At 42.6% G+C, this 21776-nt stretch overlaps 1 protein-coding gene and 1 long non-coding RNA gene across 7 annotated transcripts in view; both read right to left on the bottom strand.

The window, feature by feature from the left end:
* Positions 1-732: 732 nt before the first annotated feature.
* LOC143416512 (uncharacterized) lies at positions 733-7915 on the bottom strand. 3 transcript variants are annotated; one of them, XR_013096894.1, is made up of 3 exons: positions 4586-7915; positions 4167-4319; positions 733-2129 (listed from the first exon to the last, which is right to left on the bottom strand). It is a non-coding gene; the product is annotated as an uncharacterized LOC143416512 (long non-coding RNA). The 3 variants fall into 3 exon arrangements; XR_013096895.1 differs by having other exon boundaries at positions 4167-5497; positions 6252-7915; XR_013096896.1 differs by having other exon boundaries at positions 6252-7915.
* Positions 7916-9154: 1239 nt separating this feature from the next.
* chd3 (chromodomain helicase DNA binding protein 3) overlaps positions 9155-21776 on the bottom strand; it is a 56383-nt gene continuing 43761 nt past the window's right edge. For 3 of the 4 annotated variants that reach the window (XM_004562672.6, XM_012922278.5, XM_023153100.3), the window contains one exon: positions 13714-20224. In XM_004562672.6, coding sequence (XP_004562729.2) covers positions 19956-20224 — 269 coding nt within the window. In that variant the 3' untranslated portion in view covers positions 13714-19955. Of the gene's footprint in view, positions 11433-13713; positions 20225-21776 lie in introns of those variants that run through there. The other variant, XM_012922279.5, reaches the window with a different exon arrangement.

Here is a 21776-nt window from a genome sequence, read left to right as displayed (position 1 = left end):
TATGTAAGTTATTCACAAAGAACTAACAGAAAGAACATCACAAAAATGAAATGCACTGCCATGAAATTGGTACACGCTTTCATTCACCCCTGAGCGAATTCATATAAAAACAGCCGTTTCCTGTCAGCCTCAGCTGGATGTTTTTGTTTTGCAGTCATTGTTGTGGCTGATGATGGGTCTTTAATGGTCGACTGCGCATGTAGGCACAATCGGTTCACGTACAGCAAACTCAGTGTTATCTTATTTGGCAGAAATCTATGCATTTTCTGTTCTTTGTGACCATTTGAAAAGCTTTCATTAATCCAATTCAGGGTCACAGCAGTGCTGGAGCCAATCCCAGTTGCCATAGGGCGAGGGGTGAGATAAGTGGCCCCGAAAAAACTAACAAAGAAACTGTATATGCATGACTAAAACCCAAATTTTCAACAGATAATCTTATTACACTTAGTGATTTCCTTTAAATCTGACTGAAACCTCTTAGAAGGAGATCCAAATACTTTCATGCCTGAGAAATCCTCTGTCATGGATATTCACACCTCTCAAATGAACCTGCTCATGTTAGTAAAACATTTTCTACTTTTATTGAAGATGCTACCCTGCACCTGAACACATGGAGCTTCACAAAGTCATCTCCAAGTTACAAAATAGATTATTAAACCCTTCTGCTAATCAGCCCTCTCAATGCGGTAAACAGTGTGCAACATTAGCACTACTGATTGCAGACCAGTGACGTCCAACCAGAGATTCTTGTACACCAGGATATAACTCTGCAGTTTCAGAGAGGTAACAGAAAGCCATTTTCTTACAAAGTGTGGCATTGTAGGAGCGCTGTGAGAGGACGTGCACACCTTCGACACCTCTCTCTACACAGAAAAGCCCCATGCACAGTCTGATATCCTCGTGTCAGTGTTGTTCCTACATCATCATAATAACGCTGGCCCAGGATCAGCATTGCACCCGACCAGTGACGTTGTCTGAGTTAGTTAGCATTCAGTTAGCATTAGCCAAAAAGTTAGCTAAGTTAGCAAACCAAGATAAATAAACTAAATTTGGCTAACAGCAAAACTAACCCGATAATATGTTTGTTATATTTTATAAATGAACAAAGAAAACACTTGAAATGCTGGCCATTTGTTTTAGAAGAGAGGTTTATTTTAACAAAGGTATGGTTTTACTTTTTTCTCCATATTTTAAAGTTATGCGATCACAACAACGTGCTTCGTCAGTTGCAATTTTGATACTGGACTGACATCATTATGATAATGCAGTGAGAACACCAACACAGGGATATCAGACACGTCAGCCTCCTGGCAGATTCAAACCCAGACGCTTCTTGTTGTAAGGTAACAGTGCTAACCTTTGCACCACCATGCAAGCCCTAACTAATCTACTACATAAGTTAAATGCTAATAGGTTCAAAAAGTTAGCTGGTACTGAAATGAAGAGCCAATGAAAGTTTATATCAAAAGGAAAGAAGCATCGGGACAAAGTTAAAACATGAAAGAGCAGCGATGAGGCTGCTGCTAAGGGCTAAGCTAAAGGACCCACGACAGCAAAAGCAACCACATATGTTACTTCACATTTATCATTTTTGTATTTTAACCAGTTAGTAAATGGTTAAAACAGATACCTAAAAGTAAGAAATAGTGAACTGAAAGTTATGGATTAACAGTAGAGGGTAAATACCAATGGGCTATATTGTGAGTGTTAAACAGCTAAAATTAAGTATAAATTAAGAAAAGGAAATGAATGTCATCTATCCATTTATGCAATATGGATAAATGACTTCATCACCCACAGTATGCGTTAATATTGTAGTATCAGGGTCAGAATTTAACAAACTGGCCCTAAAAACGGACCCTTTATTGTATAAAATTATTTATAACAAAGGCAACCAGTGAAAGGGTTACCAGAGCTCATCTGGGCACTGTGGGTATGCATGGGTCTGACAAAAACGACTGAGAGTCATTGCTGTAGTCTGTCCTTTTACCCTTTTGTGGCTTCATTTTTATTACAGTGAATTTATAAAAGCCAGATATTAAATCAGTTGTGTGACACCAAAAGCAGAACTCTGCAGAAACATGGAAAAGATCCAACATCAATTTTCAAGGGAGTCGTTCCAGGTTAACCTCGGAAAAAAAGAAAAAAAAAGAGAGTTCTGGTTATTTGGTGTCTGACTGCAAAAGAGAGGTGAATGGTGTCAAACTGAAAGTTACATTTAAGAGTTCAGTTTAATATCTAAAAGCTTTTAGTATTGGGTTTGTTTTACTTTTATATCCTTCTGGAAATATAACTTCCATTCTCTCATACGCTGCTGGTTTCCGTAATATTCCTTGCTACAATGCAAACAGTGTGTATTTCTAGCCGTGGGTTTCTGCACTCCCACTCTTGTTTATAAGTAGTTTTTGTGGATGGACCACATTGGTTTCTCCTCAGCACTTTACTGCAGCGATCGCAGCGTTTTTAATTGGAACCAAACATTTATGTTTTCAAATGGAAAAAAAACGTCCGATTCTGCAGTGCAGACGATATATCCTGTTTGATTTCCTCATCATTTTCCTCTTTCCTCTTTATGTCTCAGTCATCCCCCCCTCCACATCCCTGTGCACCTCATACTTCCCTGTCAGCACCAATCAGACTACACACACACACCAACAACCCTCTAAATTTTCACTTCCTGAATCTGAACCTGAACCACATAGCTTAAAGTCTTTTGAGGAAAAACATGCCTCATCCCACCCCCGCCACCACAAACACACACACAACACACACATGAACACTTCCCTGCCCCAATTCCTTTTTCTCTAAATGTCAAAGTTTATCGCCATTTCGGAAAATTCTGTAATGTTGTGAAGACGTTCTCTGTAAAATGATGATGTATGCATTGCCTAAACATTGTTACACTTTGAAATAAACCTTCCTTACTGTTTTTGAAAAGCTCAATTTCTTTTAAGAAAGAGACTCAAAAATAGGTTAATGGGAAGCATAAAACAGCTAACAAAGCATAAGCCAATTTAGAACCATTATCCTGCTCAGCCTTGAATATTGGAGAGGAGAATGACTCCATACATGATGGAAAATGGATATGTGAACACCTTGATCCAAAAGAGAGGCATTCCATGCTTCACGGGATGCCTGGAACACAGAGGAGTCCTAGGCCAGATGACACATGAAGCCAGGTCAAAGAAAAGCAATCTGACAGTAGTCTGGCTGGACTTTGTAGACATTCCTCACAATCTTGTCAGAATAGCCATAAAGTATTACCACGTCCCAGACCGCATCAAGGGAATGATCTGTAGCTACCTGCGAGGGATCAAGCTCCGCTTCAAGACCACAAACTGCATCACCCAGTGGCAGCACCACGAGAAAACGATTGTCACTGGTTGTGCAGTCTCCCCCAGCCTATCATCCTGTTATGAACCTCATGAAAAATGTAACCAGAGACTCGGCGAAGAACTGAAGCATCTGATAACAGTGATAAAGGACTTCGTGGATGACCTTATAATCACAACATCTTCCCATGTGCAGGCAAAATTGGTCCTAACCAAGCTTGATGAGGTGGCAACACAGACTACGATGACTAAGGGACAGCAGCAGCATCCACAATACTGAAGAGAAAGCATAGGGGTGGTTGAAGACTACTGATAAATCTGGGCTCCTGGGGAAGTTTCAGACATGGCTGTATCAACAACGCTTGCTTCCAAGGTTGATGTGGTTTCTGATAGTGTATAAAGTCCAGCTTACAGCAGTGGAAGGAGTGGAACGAAAGATCATTGAGCACCTAAGAAGCTGGCTCTAAGTTTTACTCCAGTCGGGCTCTACATCTGGGCAACTACAACTACTCTGTCATCTCTCATTGCAGAGTTCAAAGTGGCAAATGCAGGTTTGCCTTCATCTTCAGAGATTCAAGAGACAACAAGGTCAGAGAAGTAGGTTAAAAACCACATCAGGACAAGAGTGGAAGGACTCTAAATCACTGGTCCAAGAGAAAGGAATCTTTAAAATCCAACTTTATTCGAGCACCCTGTGCAGGATGACAAAGTCTGGGCATCACATGCTTCCAAAAATCTGGAAAAGTTTAACTTAACAAAGAGAAAAACCATGATCCAGGCAGAAATGAGAAATATGGAGGAGTACCAGAGGAAGTTAAGAGCAGTCAAGCTTACCTCCCAGGGCTCAGGGGCAACGTGGGTCAATCAACCCCAAGAGGAAGGTGACTTGGTGTCATGGTCCAGGAGAGTGGCTGTGTTTTTCCACGTTTCCACTGAGTCCCACCTCTGGGCGGAGCCCTCATCCACACGCCTGTCATGCTCATCTGTCTGTGATCCAGGATAATCAGCCATCAGTATTTAAGACCAGCGCATTCAACTTTTCTTCACCAGTTCGTCTCATGATCTACGTTAGTATTAGGCCTCCTTTGCATCTTGTGATTTCTCTTGTTCATGCTAACTTATCCTGTTCTCCTTGTGTTTCTAGTAGCTTCTCGGATTCACCATACTCCTCATTCGCACTTCTTTTCACTCACCTGGACGCTGGTCATCTCTGGAAATGCTAACCACTCCCTCTCATCTGTCTGGACACTCACCTGCCCAGTATTGCTTTTTCCTAGTCACCCTCCACTTGCTAGCAAAAGACCCTTGTTCAAGTTCCATGCCACACACGATTCCTGACCCTCGTTCGAGTTCCACGTGCCACCCACAATTCCTGTGTGTACTGTTTTCACTTGAGTTTAGTAAATAAAGTCCAGGTTGATCCCATTGCCCTTTTCTGAGTCTGCATTTGGGCTCTTTGACACTTGGGTTGACTTATGGAGGTTGGAGCCATCCAAATCTGCACAGCAGGGGCACGAGAGATGACCTAATGTGCAAGTTCTACAGGAACCCTGGCACATATTGTAACGTCGGGTTGCGTTTAGTGGTTGAGAGGAGGCGGCAAAACACTTAGCAGGGTAGCCAAAAGAATACACACTCACGCTGGCGTTGGGAATTCCACAGTGTGTTCTTTAATATACCTTCTCTTCATCAACCATATAAGCCCGGTTGAACGGCTGCAGCTTAACAAACATAGCGCACAGTGTTCGTACAACCCATAACGTTGCAAACAAAGGTGTCTGGAGAGGTAAAACATAAAATCCGTCCCTCCTCATGCACTAGCGTGTAAGCACATGTTCACACCATCACAGAGAGAGAGAGCAGAGCAGTGGCACAAACTGATGACACCATCAACCCTCGACTTGGGTGTCTTAAAGGGACACCACACCATAGTGGCTGTTACAATATCTTATTAGTGTACATGTCTGCTCTTAACCAAGGCAGATACAAGTGGTGCCATGACAAGGTACTGGCTGCACTCGCAAACGTCCTAGAGCAAGAGCCCATCCATACTTCTGTCCATCCAGCCATCTTCTTTTGCTTATCTGAAGTTGAGTCACAGTGGCAACAAGCTAGGCACAGAATTCCAGTCATCCTTTTCCTCAGCAGTGTTTTTGTAGTTCCTCCTGGGGGGGTCCAAAGACACCCAAAATTATATATATTGTGGATCTACCCCAGATGCCTGAAAAAAAATATAGGATGGTTGCGTATCCATGACTTTGCCTCTTTGGTCACTTACTCAAAGCTCATAACTGTAAATTGACCAGTAAAGTTTGACCTTCTGACTTGGCTCTGAAACAATTTTTCAAAAATTCTTATGTTACTCCTTGTCTGCTTGATGGGACCAGCAGTTTTTACAGTTTGTTGCACCTCACCAATAAATAGTAAAATATGTCAGTCTTTTTGGTTATGGACACCTTGTCATATAAAGTAAGTGAGCTTGTTGCTGGCGTTACCTGTGAGTAGTTCAGCTCAGGATTAATTTTTATTAGAAGTTTGTATTTCACCAGTATGTCTCATTTTATTGTTTATTATTATTGTGTAGATGTGATATTGTATTGTGGCATACTTTCACTTTTGTTGCATATGTCATATTTATATTAATGGAAACAAATAACCAATTGTTAATAGCAGGAAAGCAGATATTAAATTATTTGGGCAATTAATAAATATATTAATACATTTTGGGCTTTCAAGATACTGATTACAAAGTAATGTACAGAAGAAAACTAAATACGTTAGACATCAGTACATCGACATCAAATGTAAAAAGATGGGTTCTGACTCGATTGACCACACTGATGAGCGTTAAAAACAAAAACATCTACAAGCCCAAGATATAAATGTAAAAATACACGAACAGTACAGAAGAGTATTCACCTGAGATGTAGAGCTATCTGCAGAGGGCTTCCCAGTGTGTACCTCATGGGAGCTGAAATCATCTCCAGACTCTCCTATTAGGGAGTACAAAGCTCCTATAACAGTGAACGCTCGTCTGTGAGCGGCAGCAGTCTGTTCTGAATAGCAGAGCAGGGTGACTCTTCACCTTTTAGTCATTGTGAATCACCAGTCATCTGCTCCTCAAGGTTGCTGTGCATGTGTGCGTGTGGGAGGCAGAGGGGCCTGCGAAGGGGAGACACTGAATCAGCGCGGCGTCCTCAGAGCTTCCAGACTCTTGCAGCATCCACCATCAGAGCAGAGCGACTAAGACAATTGGGTGTTAGGTGGTGTTCACACAAATTAAGTGATCGTGACTGTGGTATTTAAAAACTGAGAAGAAATAACATTTAAGAGCTTTAAAATGCAACTTGCTCACTTCACTGCCTTCCACATGAAACTTAATATAGCTAATGTTTGCACATTTAGATACTGACTCCTCTTTTATTTTTTCTACTCGATGAAAAAATAAGACTCAGTGATTTGTTTTCACTGATTCCATTCAAAATACTGCATCAACGAAAATATTGTGATGCTATTTCATATTTTAGTATCTCTCTTTCTCTAAAATGTACCAATGTAATAAAGCCAATTATTTTGACTAAAATAGTTTTGCTTGCTGTGTGAAAAGACTGAAGGTTTACAGCTCCGTGAGGCTGAATACGGTAGATAAATGGCTTACTGCACTATCAAGCTAGGTCCCTGTTGGAGTGGCATGGAGTTTGTAGTCTAGCAGAAAGAAGCCAACTTCATCATCTTAGACTGCAGACAGCAAAAGTCTTTTTTCTGCTTTTTAAAGTAAAGTGTGCGTGTTAGTCCCCATAGGGAAATAGTTCCTCTGCATTTAACCCATTCACCCAGTGGGCAGCCACCAGTGCAGTGCCCGGGGAGCAGTGTGTAGGGACGGTACCTTGCTCAGGGGTACCTCAGGGTAGCCGTTCAGTGGAGTCGAACCCCCGACCTTCTGATCATGGGGCCACCACTCTACCTACTGAGCTATCCCTGCCCTGAAATAATTTCTGTGAGATGGAAGCCACTCCAGTCAAAAGTAGCATTGCAGAAACTGGTACTGGTCCACATAATAGTACTCAAAGCTCACTGATGCCACAGGGCAGAACAAAGAGTACAATTATGAGACAACAATAGTCTGAGTTCGCCCATGAGAGCAGAGGACCACTGGAGAGGCTGAATTGTATTAAGAGGATCAAAATTCACTGATCTGAAACACAAGATGGGACAGGACAATTGCAACACCTTCACATTCTGTTGTAGATTTGTTGATGTGCTGTTGCACAACCAGTTTCTGCCAAGTTTTAGCTGTCAGTCAGATAGGCTTACATGTCCTCACATATACTTTGGTCTCCGGAGGAGTTCATGATTGACTTGGTGATTGCAAGGTGCCCAGGGACTGTGTCTGCAGAGAAAGGCCAGACTGTCACCTCTCTACCACCGTGCTGACAGTTGCTTTGTGCTGCTATGTTGTGTTTGATTTTCTCCAAGCACTGTGCATTAAGCCAAACATCTGTACTTTGTTCTTGTCTGCTCATTGTTCACAATGTCCCAGAAGTTCAGATGTAACTTCATTACGAAAAGAGTATTAGGGCCACATTTAGCCCCCCCCCCCAAAAAAAGATTGTTTTCAGAATAAAATGAAAATTTCAAGAAAGAGATATTGAGACATTGTGGTCATAGTTTGAAAACAGGTTGAAAACATGGTGCAGAAAGCTGCATCTGGTCAGAACGACCTCCCCCCCCCCAACTTGAAAGAGTTGGCCGGATTTGTACAAACTGAAATATCCGGCAGTGTACAGATGCAAGGATGTTGATGGTTACACCCTTGTGCAATAAAGAGGATGATGAATCACAAGACACGATACGACAGACGATCATTTGTTTCACAAATTTATCTAAACAAAGCATTTTGTAGAGCGGGCCCCAACCCCTAAGCCACACACTGGTACTGGTCCGTGAGTCGTTTGGCGCCGGGCCGCGAGAGTTGAGGCTCGGGTGTGAAATTCATGTTTTTTATCGTGTTTTAGCATTATTTTTTAATCATTTTTATCTTTAACTCGGTTTCCCTGAGTCTTTTCCCGTATCTTTTTTTTTTTAGTACCGGTACAGGTTTTATTTTGTTGTATTTATCCGCAACACCTTAAAGGCCGGTTCGTGAAAATATTGTCGGACATAAACCGGTCTGTGGTGCGAAAAAGGTTGGGGACCGCTGTTGTAGAGGGTATAGGAGCCGTGGTAGTTGTTTGGCTTGAAACGACAACTGTAATCTCCACATTTTGGCTTTTTTCTCATTTGTTTTAGTTAACATGGAGCTAATACTCTGTCGTACTTCACAAACATAAGCTTCTTTTTTGAAGAGGCTCCTGAAAGTCCTTCAAACAAGCCATAACTGTTCAGTCTTTTCCTAATTGTGTTGTCTTGAATCTTAACATTTCGCATGCTAACTGAGGCCTGTAGAGTCTGAGATGGAGCTCCTGGGTTGTTTTTACAGTTTCTTTGAGCACTGCACTGTCTGAGATTAAGGTGAACTTACTGGGATGGTCACTCCTGTAAGACTGTGGCATTTATTTATTGATTTTTTTGACACAGCTGAATGTTTCAGACCAGTAAACTGTGAAAACTTCAGCTTTTACATCACAACTATTCAACTGCATTTAATTATCAACACCTGGCTGCTATGTACTGGCTTAGTTCCTTCGTTTTTCACAGAACTCTAAATGCACGTGTTGTGTTTAATCATCCTTTCAATTCAATTCAGTTTTATTCATATCGAGCCAAATCACAACAACAGTTGCCTCAAAGCGCTTTTTACTCAATGAAGTCCACAGAGAGAATTTTTTTAATCATTTCATTCAGTTTTATTACAAACAAAACAAAAAAGGAAAGAAAGAAAGAAAGAAAAAACGAGGAGATGCGTCATCATTGAAATGTTTTCACTGCCATTCATCATTTAATCGGCACCAACTACATACACAGTGACACAAAATACCCAGAAATCAACACAACGTTTTGGAAAGAGGACAAAGTAAAACCAGAAAAAATGAACTAAGTGATTGATTTGATGTAACATTTTAGTTCAGGGGTTGTAAAACATTTGTAAAATGGACTCTGACTACTTCCTGGGAAGAGTTAAATGTATGGGATAAATGAACTCCTGTCTACCATGATTTTTTTTTTGTTTGTTTTTTAGGCTTTTTAACGTAAAAGAGAGGATGTTGTAGGATTAACAGGTTGACATCAGGTTCTTAATTCATTTTAATGACTTTACATTTCTTTATTAAGGCTTTTTATTAAATGATGCGGTATATTAAGTGGAATTTTTCAGCATGACTGTATTTTTCCTAGAGTTAGATAGTATGCATTTTCATTTTGCTCATAGAAGCATTTAGGGTTACACATGTCCCGTTTTCTATACACGTACGTCATTTGCAAGCCCCAAATCTAAAATGGAAGCGAGGGGGGAGGAAAAAAAAAGTTTTCATGTAATATATCTACTTCTGAAGTTAGCTCAACTTCTTCGTTTACAGTCTTTCGTAATCATCGGACGAACATGGCGAAGAGGTGCACCGTGTGTCGCACATACTGTGTTGTTTTTCATAGTTTCTTGTTACAAAAAATGTCTTTTGGTAGAAGCTCTTTCTCAAATAGCAACGGCGAGAACAACAGCAACATCGACAACGACAATACTCATAATCGCGAGAGTGAAAACACAAGAGAACACGAATGAGCTGTTTAAATATGTAAATTACTGTATATCACAGGATTTTGTAGAACGAAAAAAGAAACTTGGAAATGAAAAAAATACAGAAAAAAAGGGTTGATTGAAGGGGGCACGGGGAGGGAAGGAAAGGAGGGAGGAGTGCTGAGGGTGGTCGATAGGATTTAATAACACTGACTTGCTTATGAAAGGTTATAAACATTCATAGGAGGTTTCTGAAAAACCTTTTTCTGGAACAAACCCCCCAAATACCTCAAAGCTCTGTACATAAACTAGGAACGAGGGGAAGCGGGAAATACTTTGTGGTCAGACGAGTCCTGAATATATGCATCATACCTTTCTGCGTGTGTTTTATCGGAACATGTACCATCAAAACAAAGTGAAGGTTAAAAAAAACAAAACAAAAAATGAAAGAAGAAGAAGAAGCCGGAGCTGTGCTTGGAGCTGCTTGGACTGAGACATCGGAGATTCAGCCTTTCTCTGAGAGTTAGAAACAGTATTAAAACGACTGTAGGCACAGCTTGACGTATATATATATTTTTCTTCCTTTCTCACGAGACAGCATTATTGTGATTAGAGCATGCTTCAGGAGGGGGGTGGGGGGTGGGGGGCAGATGGAGTGCAATGGCAGAAATGAGTTTAGTTTTACATGCAGCTTCCTGTCGTGGGTTATAGGAGCAGAAGGGGAGGAGGAGGAGGAAGAAGAAGGTTACATGGTCTACTTGAGAAATCTAAAAAGGTTTCTAGGGTTGAGGTGGGTTTAGCGTTGTGTTTGCGTGCGTGCGTGTGTGTGTGTGTTTATGCTTGCATTTGTGTGAGGTTAGAAGCATCCCTAAAGGAGGAGGAGGAGGAGGCCGCTGCGAGGAGGCCGTTTATGAGGAGTATAATGGTTTGAGGCAGACAAGAAAAGGTCACAGGAAGTTTTTTGAGACAAGTTGGACTGCGTGTACTGTCGGTGTGTGTCCGTGGACAGTAAGTGCACATGTGCGTGAGTGCTAATGTCCTCTGCATGTGTGTGTCTGTGTGTGACTTGAGCTTTTTAGGGAGTACCAGCCAGCAGAGTAACATTTTCGAGGACTTCTGCGTGTATGCATGCGTATGTGTCAAAGAAAGGAACTACAATCACTAGCGGGTCAACAAGTTCACCCTCAGTCAGTCAATTACTTTGTGATGTGGAGCTCAGCGACGCTGGTTTCACCGCCAGAACTTTCTAGGAGAGAAATCAAAGGTGTCTTTGCAGCAGACGGATTTCAGTGTGTGAGTGTGAGCGTGTATGCGTGTCTGTGTGGTTTAGTCGTCGATACAGATGACCTCTCCGCTGCGCTGCTCCCGCCGGTTGACTAGCAGCTCTGCTTCCCGCTCCTTCTTTACAGACATGGGAGGCCCGTTCAGCACTGCCGGATGGTGACGGTGGGGGGAGAAAGAGACACGAGTTCAGTTTAAGCAATTCGGCATGAAAAGTCTTTTCTGTGACGGATACATCTGACTTGAAGCCTTGTGCTCGTTCCTAACTCGATGCAGAAAAAGAAAAGCAGATTCTTGTGTTATTGAAAGTGTCGACAGGTTTTACCTTCAATAAATCACTGTGATTTGGGTTAAAAGTGCATTCTGGATGCGGGGCTGTTGGAGAAAGAGAGCGATATGTCTTTTCGACACAAAAACAGTAAGAGGGCACTGCTCTTCCAAATCAATAAGAGGGGAGTTGTGGTGGGTGCCTCCGAGCCAAGGGAGAAGCTTCCACATTATAAACGAAGCGTGCAACGGCGACACCAAAGTGCCAAAAACTGCAGTTCCTGGACTTTCTACGGACAAACTCAACACCATTATAAAGGATGTTTTGGGACTGGCACAGTGCAATGCAATCCACAGTTTTGCTCTCTATGGATGGTTCCCTCTTTATGCCAACTGTGAAGTTGGTTTAGGTTTTTATAACTCGTACAAGGCTTTTTAAGGTAAGCTAAAGACCCTGCAATAATACAGGGAAAACCCCCAGGTAGGTGCTTTCTATCCGGTTGTTCAGTGATGACACGACGAATCCTACTTCCAGGCCTAAAGTAGTCTGCGTTTAATATGGCTTTTGTGTTGTTAACATGTTTAATGTTATGTATTTTCTTCTATTTGATCTCAAAAAGCTCCTAAAACAGTCAGTGATCACTGTTGACCTTCCTCGGCTTTTATTACCACTAATCATTTATTTAAGCTCAGTTTTTAAAACCTTAGGATGTAACTACAGCCCAGCCCATGCAGCAGTATATGAATGGCTAACCTCGTATTGTGGATGGATTATCTCAGTTGTTGTCCTGGCTGAAGTTTGGTCCTTTTACAGCATCCTGCCATGCGATTACATTTGTTCCTGACCACCGAGAACACTCACGTTAACTTTTATTGAGTGGAAAAAAAGTTAGCTTGTTTATATTATGCTAACATAGCTGTGTCGCTAGCGGTCACGTAGCACATCATTATATAGCAGCTAGCCCAACTTCAGTAACCCTACAAACATCACTGCTGTTTAGTTTTCTGTCTTCATTTATGCTGGAAGTGATAACAGAGCTGTACGTTTTAATTTGTTTCCAAAACCCCGCAGTCAGGACATGCTATATTGTATTTAGATAGAAGCTAGCGAGCTAACTCCCTGCTAACTTCTAACTCCGTTAAATGTTATAAATTCCGTTTTCATGGATGCCTGGATGTTAAACTCAAATGTTACACCTGGTAGAGCAGAACACTGATCATTTTATTAAAGATGAAAGACTTTAGACAGTTTTTCAACTCTCAGTAATGCCATAGTGATCGTTTGATATATGGACCTGCAGCGGAGTTTAGGCCCAGACACGGCTAGTGACGTCAGACTGAACAACCGGATAGTTCTCTGGTTGAAAATATCTTGTTGATGTCAGAGTTCAGAGGAGAATGGCCAGACTGCTTTGAGCTGATAGGAAGGCAACCTAACTCAAATGACCACTTGATACAACGAAGGTACAGAGAAGGACAAATCTAATGCAACTCCTCTCTACTAAGAACAGGAAACTGAGTCTCAATTTCTGCTGCAACATTGAATCAGCCTTGAATCAGTGGTCCAGATCGGTCCCCTAGTACCAACTGAGCATCATTTAAACACCAAAATCTGGACCAAAATCTCTGACGGATGTTTCCAGCACCGTGTTGAAACTGTGCCACAAATAATTAAAGCAGCTCTGAAGGCTAAAGGGGATCCAGCCCATTAGGTAAGCTGTACCTAATGATGTGTGGTGAGTGTGTATAAGTCAATGTTTTGCAACATGGTGCAATTCAAAATCTTACAAACAGCAATTTTCATTCTATTGCGGGGCGATCGTGGCTCAAGAGTTGGGAGTTCGCCTTGTAATTGGAAGGTTGCCGGTTCGAGCCCCGGCTTGGACAGTCTCGGTCGTTGTGTCCTTGGGCAAGACACTTCACCCGTTGCCTACTGGTGGTGGTCAGAGGGCCCGGTGGCGCCAGTGTCCGGCAGCCTCGCCTCTGTCAGTGCACCCCAGGGTGGCTGTGGCTATAATGTAGCTTGCCATCACCAGTGTGTGAATGGGTGGATGACTGGATATGTAAAGCGCTTTGGGGTCCTTAGGGACTAGTAAAGCGCTATATAAATACAGGCCATTTTTTACCATTTCTATTTTTTGGCGAATAAGTCCCACCCAAGTGTGATTTTTAATACTTTTAATGAGAAAACTTGCATAATACAGTACATCAATATATCATTTTACATATCCAGTATCAAGTTTGTTTACAATATTGACCAAACCTCAGAATGCATAACTATTAACCTGGACAGAGTGAGGGCAGCAATGAGTAAACACACACTTTATCCACAAGCACGCACACGGTCACACAAGGACACAGATGCACACACACACAAGCACACATAAAAATTAAGTTCTTTGCACAGCTGGCCAGCAAAAGGATCTGTGCTTCCCACATTTGCGCACCATCATGAATCTGCTCAGGGAGTACAACGGGGAGTTTAGCGCTCCTTTCGAAACAAGGCCAAGAATGGACCAAAAGAGGTCTGACTTGCGCCACAGGGAAAGAAGTGCCATAACACCCCTGTGCAGATCAAAGATGTCATACGAAGTGTATTGAAGTGAAGACGTTTGGTGGGGGTGGAGAGGTGTTGAAGCCGTGTGCGTCTGTCTGAAACCAGAGGGGGGGACCGCTTATGGGGAAACGTATGGCATTTCGCCAGTGGAGGCCAACAGAGGAGATCAAGAGAATGAGCCAGTAGAGAGTTAGTGTGTGGGGCAAGCAAAATCTGATAAGAACCAAAACAAATCGAGGTAAAGACTGGGTGAAAGAGCAGGAGAAATGAGGAGTTGCATAAAAAAAAGAAAAGCTGCAGAAGACAGAAGACTGTTCAAATAATGAGAAAACACTCTCTCTTTAATGTTCTTACAGCAAATCACAGTACGCCTTAAAAATCTTCAATTCATAATCTTTAATGAAGGAGTCATCAAATCAGAACAACAACTCTGGTTATTGTGTTTTTTAGAAATCGGTACTTAATGAGTGCACCTCGTGGCAGAGTTGCGCCATGTTTGGACACCAGGGACTCACAGGAATGGACCAATGCTTGTTGTTTCTGATTTTATCTCAGTGAGAACAGCCTCACTGCTGGCTGTTTACTCTTCGCTTCCTGCTGGCGCTCTTTCACTTTAAAAGCACTGCTATGGCAAAAAAGCAGGGAAATCTTTACTATTAATTAGTCACATAAACCCAAAACACGTGGATGTCCCAAAGTCCTTTTTTTGTTGTTGCTGTTTTTGATTTTGAGCTTTGCTGGTAAATGCTGAATGCTGCGCCTGGTCGCACTGGTGGAATTTGTCCGATTTTATAAGTGTGAAAACAATCACCGTGAGATAATGCTGCCAAAAAAAGCCAAAGGAAAGTCATTAAATATAACCATTAAAGGTAATTAAATGCTCGACATCTGAATCTTTAATTTGAAAAAAGGTCTACCCAACAACAACATTTCAGGTTTCACCTGCTGAAAAATGGGACTCAGTTCTAAAGATTAAGGACTCTGAACCCTCACAAACCCACAGCACCTCTTCAGCAGGGCCCAAAAAAGGCATTCAAGGTAAAGAAGGAGTGGAGATAAAACAGGAGGAGAAATTCAATGAAGCACTTGTACTATACCAGATAAAGATTCCCTCAGCGATGTCTGCAACAGTGTACATGTCTTTCTGCTGCCAAAGTAACTCTGCAATACTTCAGCTCTATCTACTCAAGCTCCTCCCCTTCCCAGCCCCCCCAGCGTTGTGTGCAAGCTCTCAGAAAAGCCATCTTCTCCTCAGCCTGAAACTCTGGACTGAGCTGGATGGTGCATCTGAAATCTAAAAGGCAGTAAAAATGATTCCTGGCCAACATGTCAGTCTGTGTCTCTCCCTTGTAGGTCCTGCCTACTCTTTGATAGAAGTGAATGCTGCCAGGTTGGCAAGAAAAGCAGCATTTTTTTCCCCTCGCTGAAAAGCTTTGCGTGAGTGCATCAATACAAAAACCTCTCAACAAGAACAACCCTGTGTCTCTAAACTGTCAACTTTTCAGGAAGTAAAAAAAGAAGAAAAACAAAACAAAACACAAAAACGCAGGCTTGTTTTTTAGAAATCTATAGAGCCCAACTGAGAGAGAGAAAGAGAGGAAAAGTAAGACGTGCATGTAGCAGGAGGTTCACATACAACTGAGAACGAAGAATATGCTTCTGGAGGTACAAATCGTAAAATCGAGCTCTGAAACTGTGAGTGGTTTTATTTATAGGCTAGAGAAAGGACATCCCCACTCCAGAAAATTGTCAGGAAATAAAGATTATCCCCCAAAAAACATATTGGTAAATTATTCTTTACGTATCCTTCGTGACCCTGAATCTTTTTCTATTCTCAGTCTTACTAATACCTGAAGCCTCACAAATAATTTCTAAACCTCCCTCAGGTGGCTGTGACAAGGAGGTAGAGCAGATCATCTACTAATGGGAAAGCTGTTGGTTCGATTCCTCGGGCAAAATACTGAACCTCAAGTTGCTCCTGATGTAGTCATCAGAATGTAAATATGTTGGCTACAAAGCGCTTAGATGTACAAAAAAGAGGTTGTGTGAATACAAGTAGAGCAGAAAAGTGCTATATAAGAATCAGTCCATTCAAATGAATGTGACTGCCATGTTATCTGACTACTAATACAAACAGCAGCCTAATGTCTCCAAACACATATTTGTGTTAAGATGTAGACTCTTTCCAAGGTAGAAGATATTTGATACTGGAAGCTTTCTGGCCTTCATTTGTAGTTTGCTTGTCCAGAGTTTAATGATTAACCACATGTGAGCAGGCTTCAGCTGCTCACGGGCGCAATCTGTGTTAAGATATCATCAGCCGATATTAGCTAATTGACAATCGAACGATATCGACATTTATAACGGCTGATAAATTTTAAAAAAGAAATGGAAGAACCATCATTAGCCATCACTGACGTTGCATAGTTTTCCCACCAGAGGGCCTTCTGCAACATCCCTTTTGGCAATCCGGTCGTTAAGTGATGACGTGACGAATCCTACTTCCGGGCCTAAAGTAGTCTGCGTTTAATATGGCTTTTGTGTTGTTAACATGTTTAATGTTATGTATTTTCTTCTATTTGATCTCAAAAAGCTCCTAAAACAGTCAGTGATCCCTGTTGACCTCCCTCGGCTTTTATTACCGCTAATCATTTATTTAAGCTCAGTTTTTAAAAACTTAGGATGTAACTACAGCCCAGCCCAGTATATGAATGACTAACCTCGTATTGTGGATGGATTATCTCAGTTGTTCTCCTGGCTGAAGTTTGGTCCTTTTACAGCATCCTGCCATGCGATTACATTTGTTCCTGACCACCGAGAACACTCACGTTAACTTTTATCGAGTGGAAAAAAAAGCTAGCTTGTTTATATTATGCTAACATAGCTGTGTCGCTAGCGGTCACGTAGCACATCATTATATACCAGCTAGCCCAACTTCAGTAACCCTACAAACGTCACTGCTGTTTAGTTTTCTGTCTTCATTTATGTTGGAAGTGATAACAGAGCTGTACGTTTTAATTTGTTTCCAAAACCCCGCAGTCAGGACATGCTATATTGTATTTAGATAGAAGCTAGCGAGCTAACTTCCTGCTAACTTCTAACTCCGTTAAATGTCATAAATTCCATTTTCATGGATGCCTGGATGTTAAACTCAATTGTTACACCTGGTAGAGCAGAACGCTGATCGTTTTATTAAAGATGAAAGACTTTAGACAGTTTTTCAACTCTCAGTAATGCCATAGTGATCGTTTGATATATGGACCTGCAGCGGAGTTTAGGCCCAGACACGGCTAGTGACGTCAGACTCAACGACCGGATAGGTTTTCAGAACGCTACAAACAACAACCAGCGGATCTGAGCAGACTTCGGGCAGAGCGTAAATGAATAACTAGTGCGAGTGAAACCTGTTCATGTTTCGTGTGTCTGAAAATAAATAAATAAATCAGCCGATATATCGGATTTTTACATCACAGACATTAGTATCGGTGTTGATCCTATATATCAGTCAGGCACCCGGAGGAACATGTTTCCTAAAATGCAGTCTCATAAAAATCAGCTCATGACTAACGATAGCTTAGCTGTTTTATTAGCTTTAAAATGCATCCACTCCTGTAAACATGAAGTCTTGAGCTACAAAGTTGTGAAATTATGGAAAATGTCCCTCAGTGGTGAAGACACTGTAAGTGCACTATTCTGTCATTTTAGCTCTGTTCCACCACGATCACTCGCTGCTCCCGGGGATGGGCAGGATGCATATATTGTATTTATTTTCTCTGAAAACAGCTGCCTGCAGCTGGAAACAGTCTTGAGAGCAGTCACTGAACCAAAACAGAGCTAAACCGAAAGGTGCTAAAATACTCCCGACTGCTGAGCCGGACGATATGTGTGCACTTCACACGTACAACATATTAATGCCATCTTTTCTTTAGATAGAAAATACCAACGAGAGCTTCAAGTCATAGTTTTGCTTATTTTAGACTGAATTGCAATCAGGATAACAGACTTTAAGGTATATACTGACTGATCTAAGATGTTTAGCTTATTTTCTAAGAGCAGAAAAACATATTTGAACAAAATACTTTAATATTTCTAGTAAGCTATCCAAAGTCGTACTGACATCAAACAGGCATGTCAAACAGTTGGCACAAATCACACACATTCACACTCATTTCTTAACCTACAGACATGCACGACATTCTCATTGCAGGCCGCACTGCTACCACACTTCTCTGGTCATTAAGTCCTTTAAACTCAAAGGGAAATACCACTCAGTTTTAGCTGAAAGCAATCCAAATTCATTGCTTTTTCCCTTTAGATACGAGGCAGAATGGTTCATCTCTAGGACGCCACACAGCGCGCACACCAAGCTGGAAAAACGATGACACGGTCCAGAATGTTTTATTTTCTCGGGGTTCAGGGGACATTTTCCAGCGTGGAATCCATCACGCTGTCACAGCGAGGAAACTCAAAGAACAAAAAAAGAAAAAAACGCCTTCAAAGAGAGTCTCCCTTTTTTCTTCGATGACAGATTACAGTCTTCATCTTTTGGGAAGAGCCGCTCATAAATTATGATCTTTTGTATTTTTCAGTGATTAGGCTTAAAAACAGGAAATGTAAGTACTTCATTAGAGTGATATTCCCCTTCAAGTGACCCCCCCACTCCCCCCCAAAGAAAACGGGTGCAACAGTAAGTATGCTTTCTAATACAGTACATGTCTTTGCTGTCCATCAGTTTGAGTTAGAGCTGCCAACCGCTGGACAAAGGCATCGTCTCAGTTTTTACATCTATGCTTCTTGTTTGGACTCAGGAATGCGAGAGAGGGCAAGAGAGTCCATGGGAAGTCGTGTTTTATACTTAGAAAACTTTTTTCTTCTTCTTTTTTTAAACTTTCGCCCCTCGATTTTGTTGTTTTTTCTTTGCAAGATAATCTCGGTCCACTTTATCTCGCTCGCTCTATTTTGAGTTTGGGTTTCATCTGCCTATACTCAGCAGATAAATTCACTTGTTTGCAGGTTTTACAGGTTGTGTGCGAGTTCCAGAGCTTGTAATATATATGCATATCTGAGCGTGTTCGACTGAGAAAGAGAGACGGAGGAGTTGAAGACTGCGGAGGAATGAGGGAGTACGGGGTCAGATCGAGGGGACAGCCTTGTTCAGCCAGCCGGCGAATGAAAAATTGATCCGGAGGGAAATCTTTTTCTTGTCTCAGAGGGAGAAATAGAAGAGCTAAAGAAGTCTGTATAGGGAGGAATTAAACGAAAAAAAGATCCTCTTTTGTTGCATTGTTTTTTCTTTTTATTCGGCGTCTAATTTAGAGTTTTTGAAATCCTGTGATTGCATTAAGCAGCTTTCCCAATCCCACCCCCATTCTTTTTGGCCAAGGCCTTCAAAGTAAGGTTCGTTTGTTCCAGATAAGTACTCTCTCTTTTTGTCTCTGCCCCCACCACCCCCACCACCCCCCGGGCATCATTAGTGCTTGATCTCAAGGCCAGATTTTCACCTCTCCCTTGTTATTTTGGACTCACTCCTTATGCAGTTGATTGCTTGTTTTCTTTAGTGGATCAAAGTGCCGCCGCTACTTTTCTTTTCACATTTCATGTCCGCTTGTTTTGTGTTTTTTTCCTTCCTGCCTCCCATCCTTATTCAATCCATCCAGCGATCTTTTCTTCTCCCTTTATATCCCTCACATTCCAGCTGTGTCAAAGTGCTCTATCCTTGGATCCTTTTTGGAAACGCTCTCATGCATTCGCCTTCTCGTCTCATTTTTGTTACATTCCACGATTGTTTTTCCATCCAAACGTCGCCCTGTTTTTATTGTTTTAGTGTTCACCTCCCCGCTTTTGCCCCTCAGGGTTTCTTTGGTCGCCCGTTGCGCGGCAGGTTCTCCACTGTGTTGCTGAGGCGGTACTTGACGATGATGCTGTGCACCGTGGATTTAGGCATCCTCAGCTCCTGCCCGATGGCCCCCTCTGACTTTCCGTCCTTCCAAAGGTCCACCACACGCTGCCGCTGCACCACATCGTGCTCCTTGGTCTTCTGGCAAACGCTGGCAGCGGTTGGCCCTCCGGTGGCTCCACCAGCAGCTCCCCCGGTGGCCCCAGCAGCGGCGGCGGCTTCTGTGGGGGCAGACAAGCGGCAGACTGTAGTGGAGGCTTGGAGAGGGGAGAAGGATAATGTGACACTTAACTGGTCCCTGTAGGGATTTGCTCTTTTAGTTTGCCTCCCTCCTCTCTGTGGGGGGGGAGGTCGGAGGTCAGGGGAGAGCTACCGAAGCTGGAGTGGTGGAGGGGTGGGGGGAGCTGAGGTTCAGTGTCCTGCTCAAGGACACTTTAGCAGGATGGGTACTTGCAGACACGCGTGCTCCACTCCATCTGTTTAATGTTTACGCCTCTAAAGGATGAAGTCTGGTCTAATGTGTGGGACTCCTTCTAGCACAGATGTGTAGCGTCCTGATGGCAGAAACAGGCTCTCCAGAATGCAACTCGAGTTATTGTGCAAATGCTGACAGACTGCCACGTGTGAGACATCACCAAACAATCCTTCGTCAGAGCATTGTTACGTTTTGTTGCGCGGTTCACAGAGTGCAGCTAAAGTAGTAGATGTGCACTTAAAGTGCCACAGCCCGAGTATTTTTGGACATGTTTTGTGTACTCAAGTGTGGGAGCTTCTCTTGGGGAAGTGCGCTGTTAATGGAGGGGGGGGGTCGCAGAATCAGAGAATTGTTATTTTAACTCCGTCCATTTCTCCAGCTCACTTTTTTTCCCTCCCCCCCTCCCCCTTTCGGGCTCAATCTAAAAAGGTCACGACGCAGCGCAACCCCAATCAAGACCGTAAATGTGGTCTCATTTGCTGCATGCTTGTGCCCCGCTGCGGTGCTCGAGACTGCAGCCCCCAGGCCCACGCTCAGCTTCAGCTGCAGTCTCGCCACGAAAAGGCCCCCGGTGAGCAAAAAAAAAAAACCCCACGAAGCAACACAGCACGCGTGTGACTATTTCTGAAGCAGCCGGTGCTCGGCCCAGCCCTCTGCCAGTTCACAAGTCACAACACGAGGTTTAAACAACCAAACTCGTGCGGCTTTGGTCCCTCTCAAAATACCTTGGTAGAAAGTCCGAATGTTTTCTTGGCACGGGCCGAACCCAGACAGCCTGAGCATAATGACATTTTCAGAGATAGGCCCTGGCTCTCGAAAAAGCAATGCTTTTGACAGATGTCTCAGTCTGCAATTACAAAAAAAAAAAAAAAATATCAAGATACACCGAGCGAGAGGGACAGGAGAAGCACTTGGAGAGAGAGAGAGAGAAAGCTGGCTATTGCGGTTTTTAGAGCTAAAGCTATTGGGGAATATCAGGTTTTACCAGTTATCTCTGCCACATCGCCGCTATCTAAACATCTCCAAACACGAATGCACATGCAGAGCAGAGAGCGCGTCTGGAGAGCACATGCTGTTACCAAACTAATTACGAGAAAATACATTCTGGAAAAACTGCCAGCGAGCCCTGACAGACTGCAGACGAGGAGAGCTGGACAAGAAGTCAAAATAAAATAGATTTTTCTTTTTCTCTGCTTTTTTAACTCTTAAGCCCTTAACTCAATAAGTAATTAGAGCCACGGCAGGACCCAAGAAGAGAAAATAAACAGGCTCCTTGGGGCAGGTTTGATAGCGCTCCG

The sequence above is a fragment of the Maylandia zebra genome, linkage group LG3 (assembly GCF_041146795.1).
Source record: "Maylandia zebra isolate NMK-2024a linkage group LG3, Mzebra_GT3a, whole genome shotgun sequence".
NCBI classification, from domain to species: Eukaryota; Metazoa; Chordata; class Actinopteri; order Cichliformes; family Cichlidae; genus Maylandia; species Maylandia zebra.
Note: the sequence above shows the minus strand (reverse complement) of the source record. Positions and strands in the feature narration are given on the sequence as shown.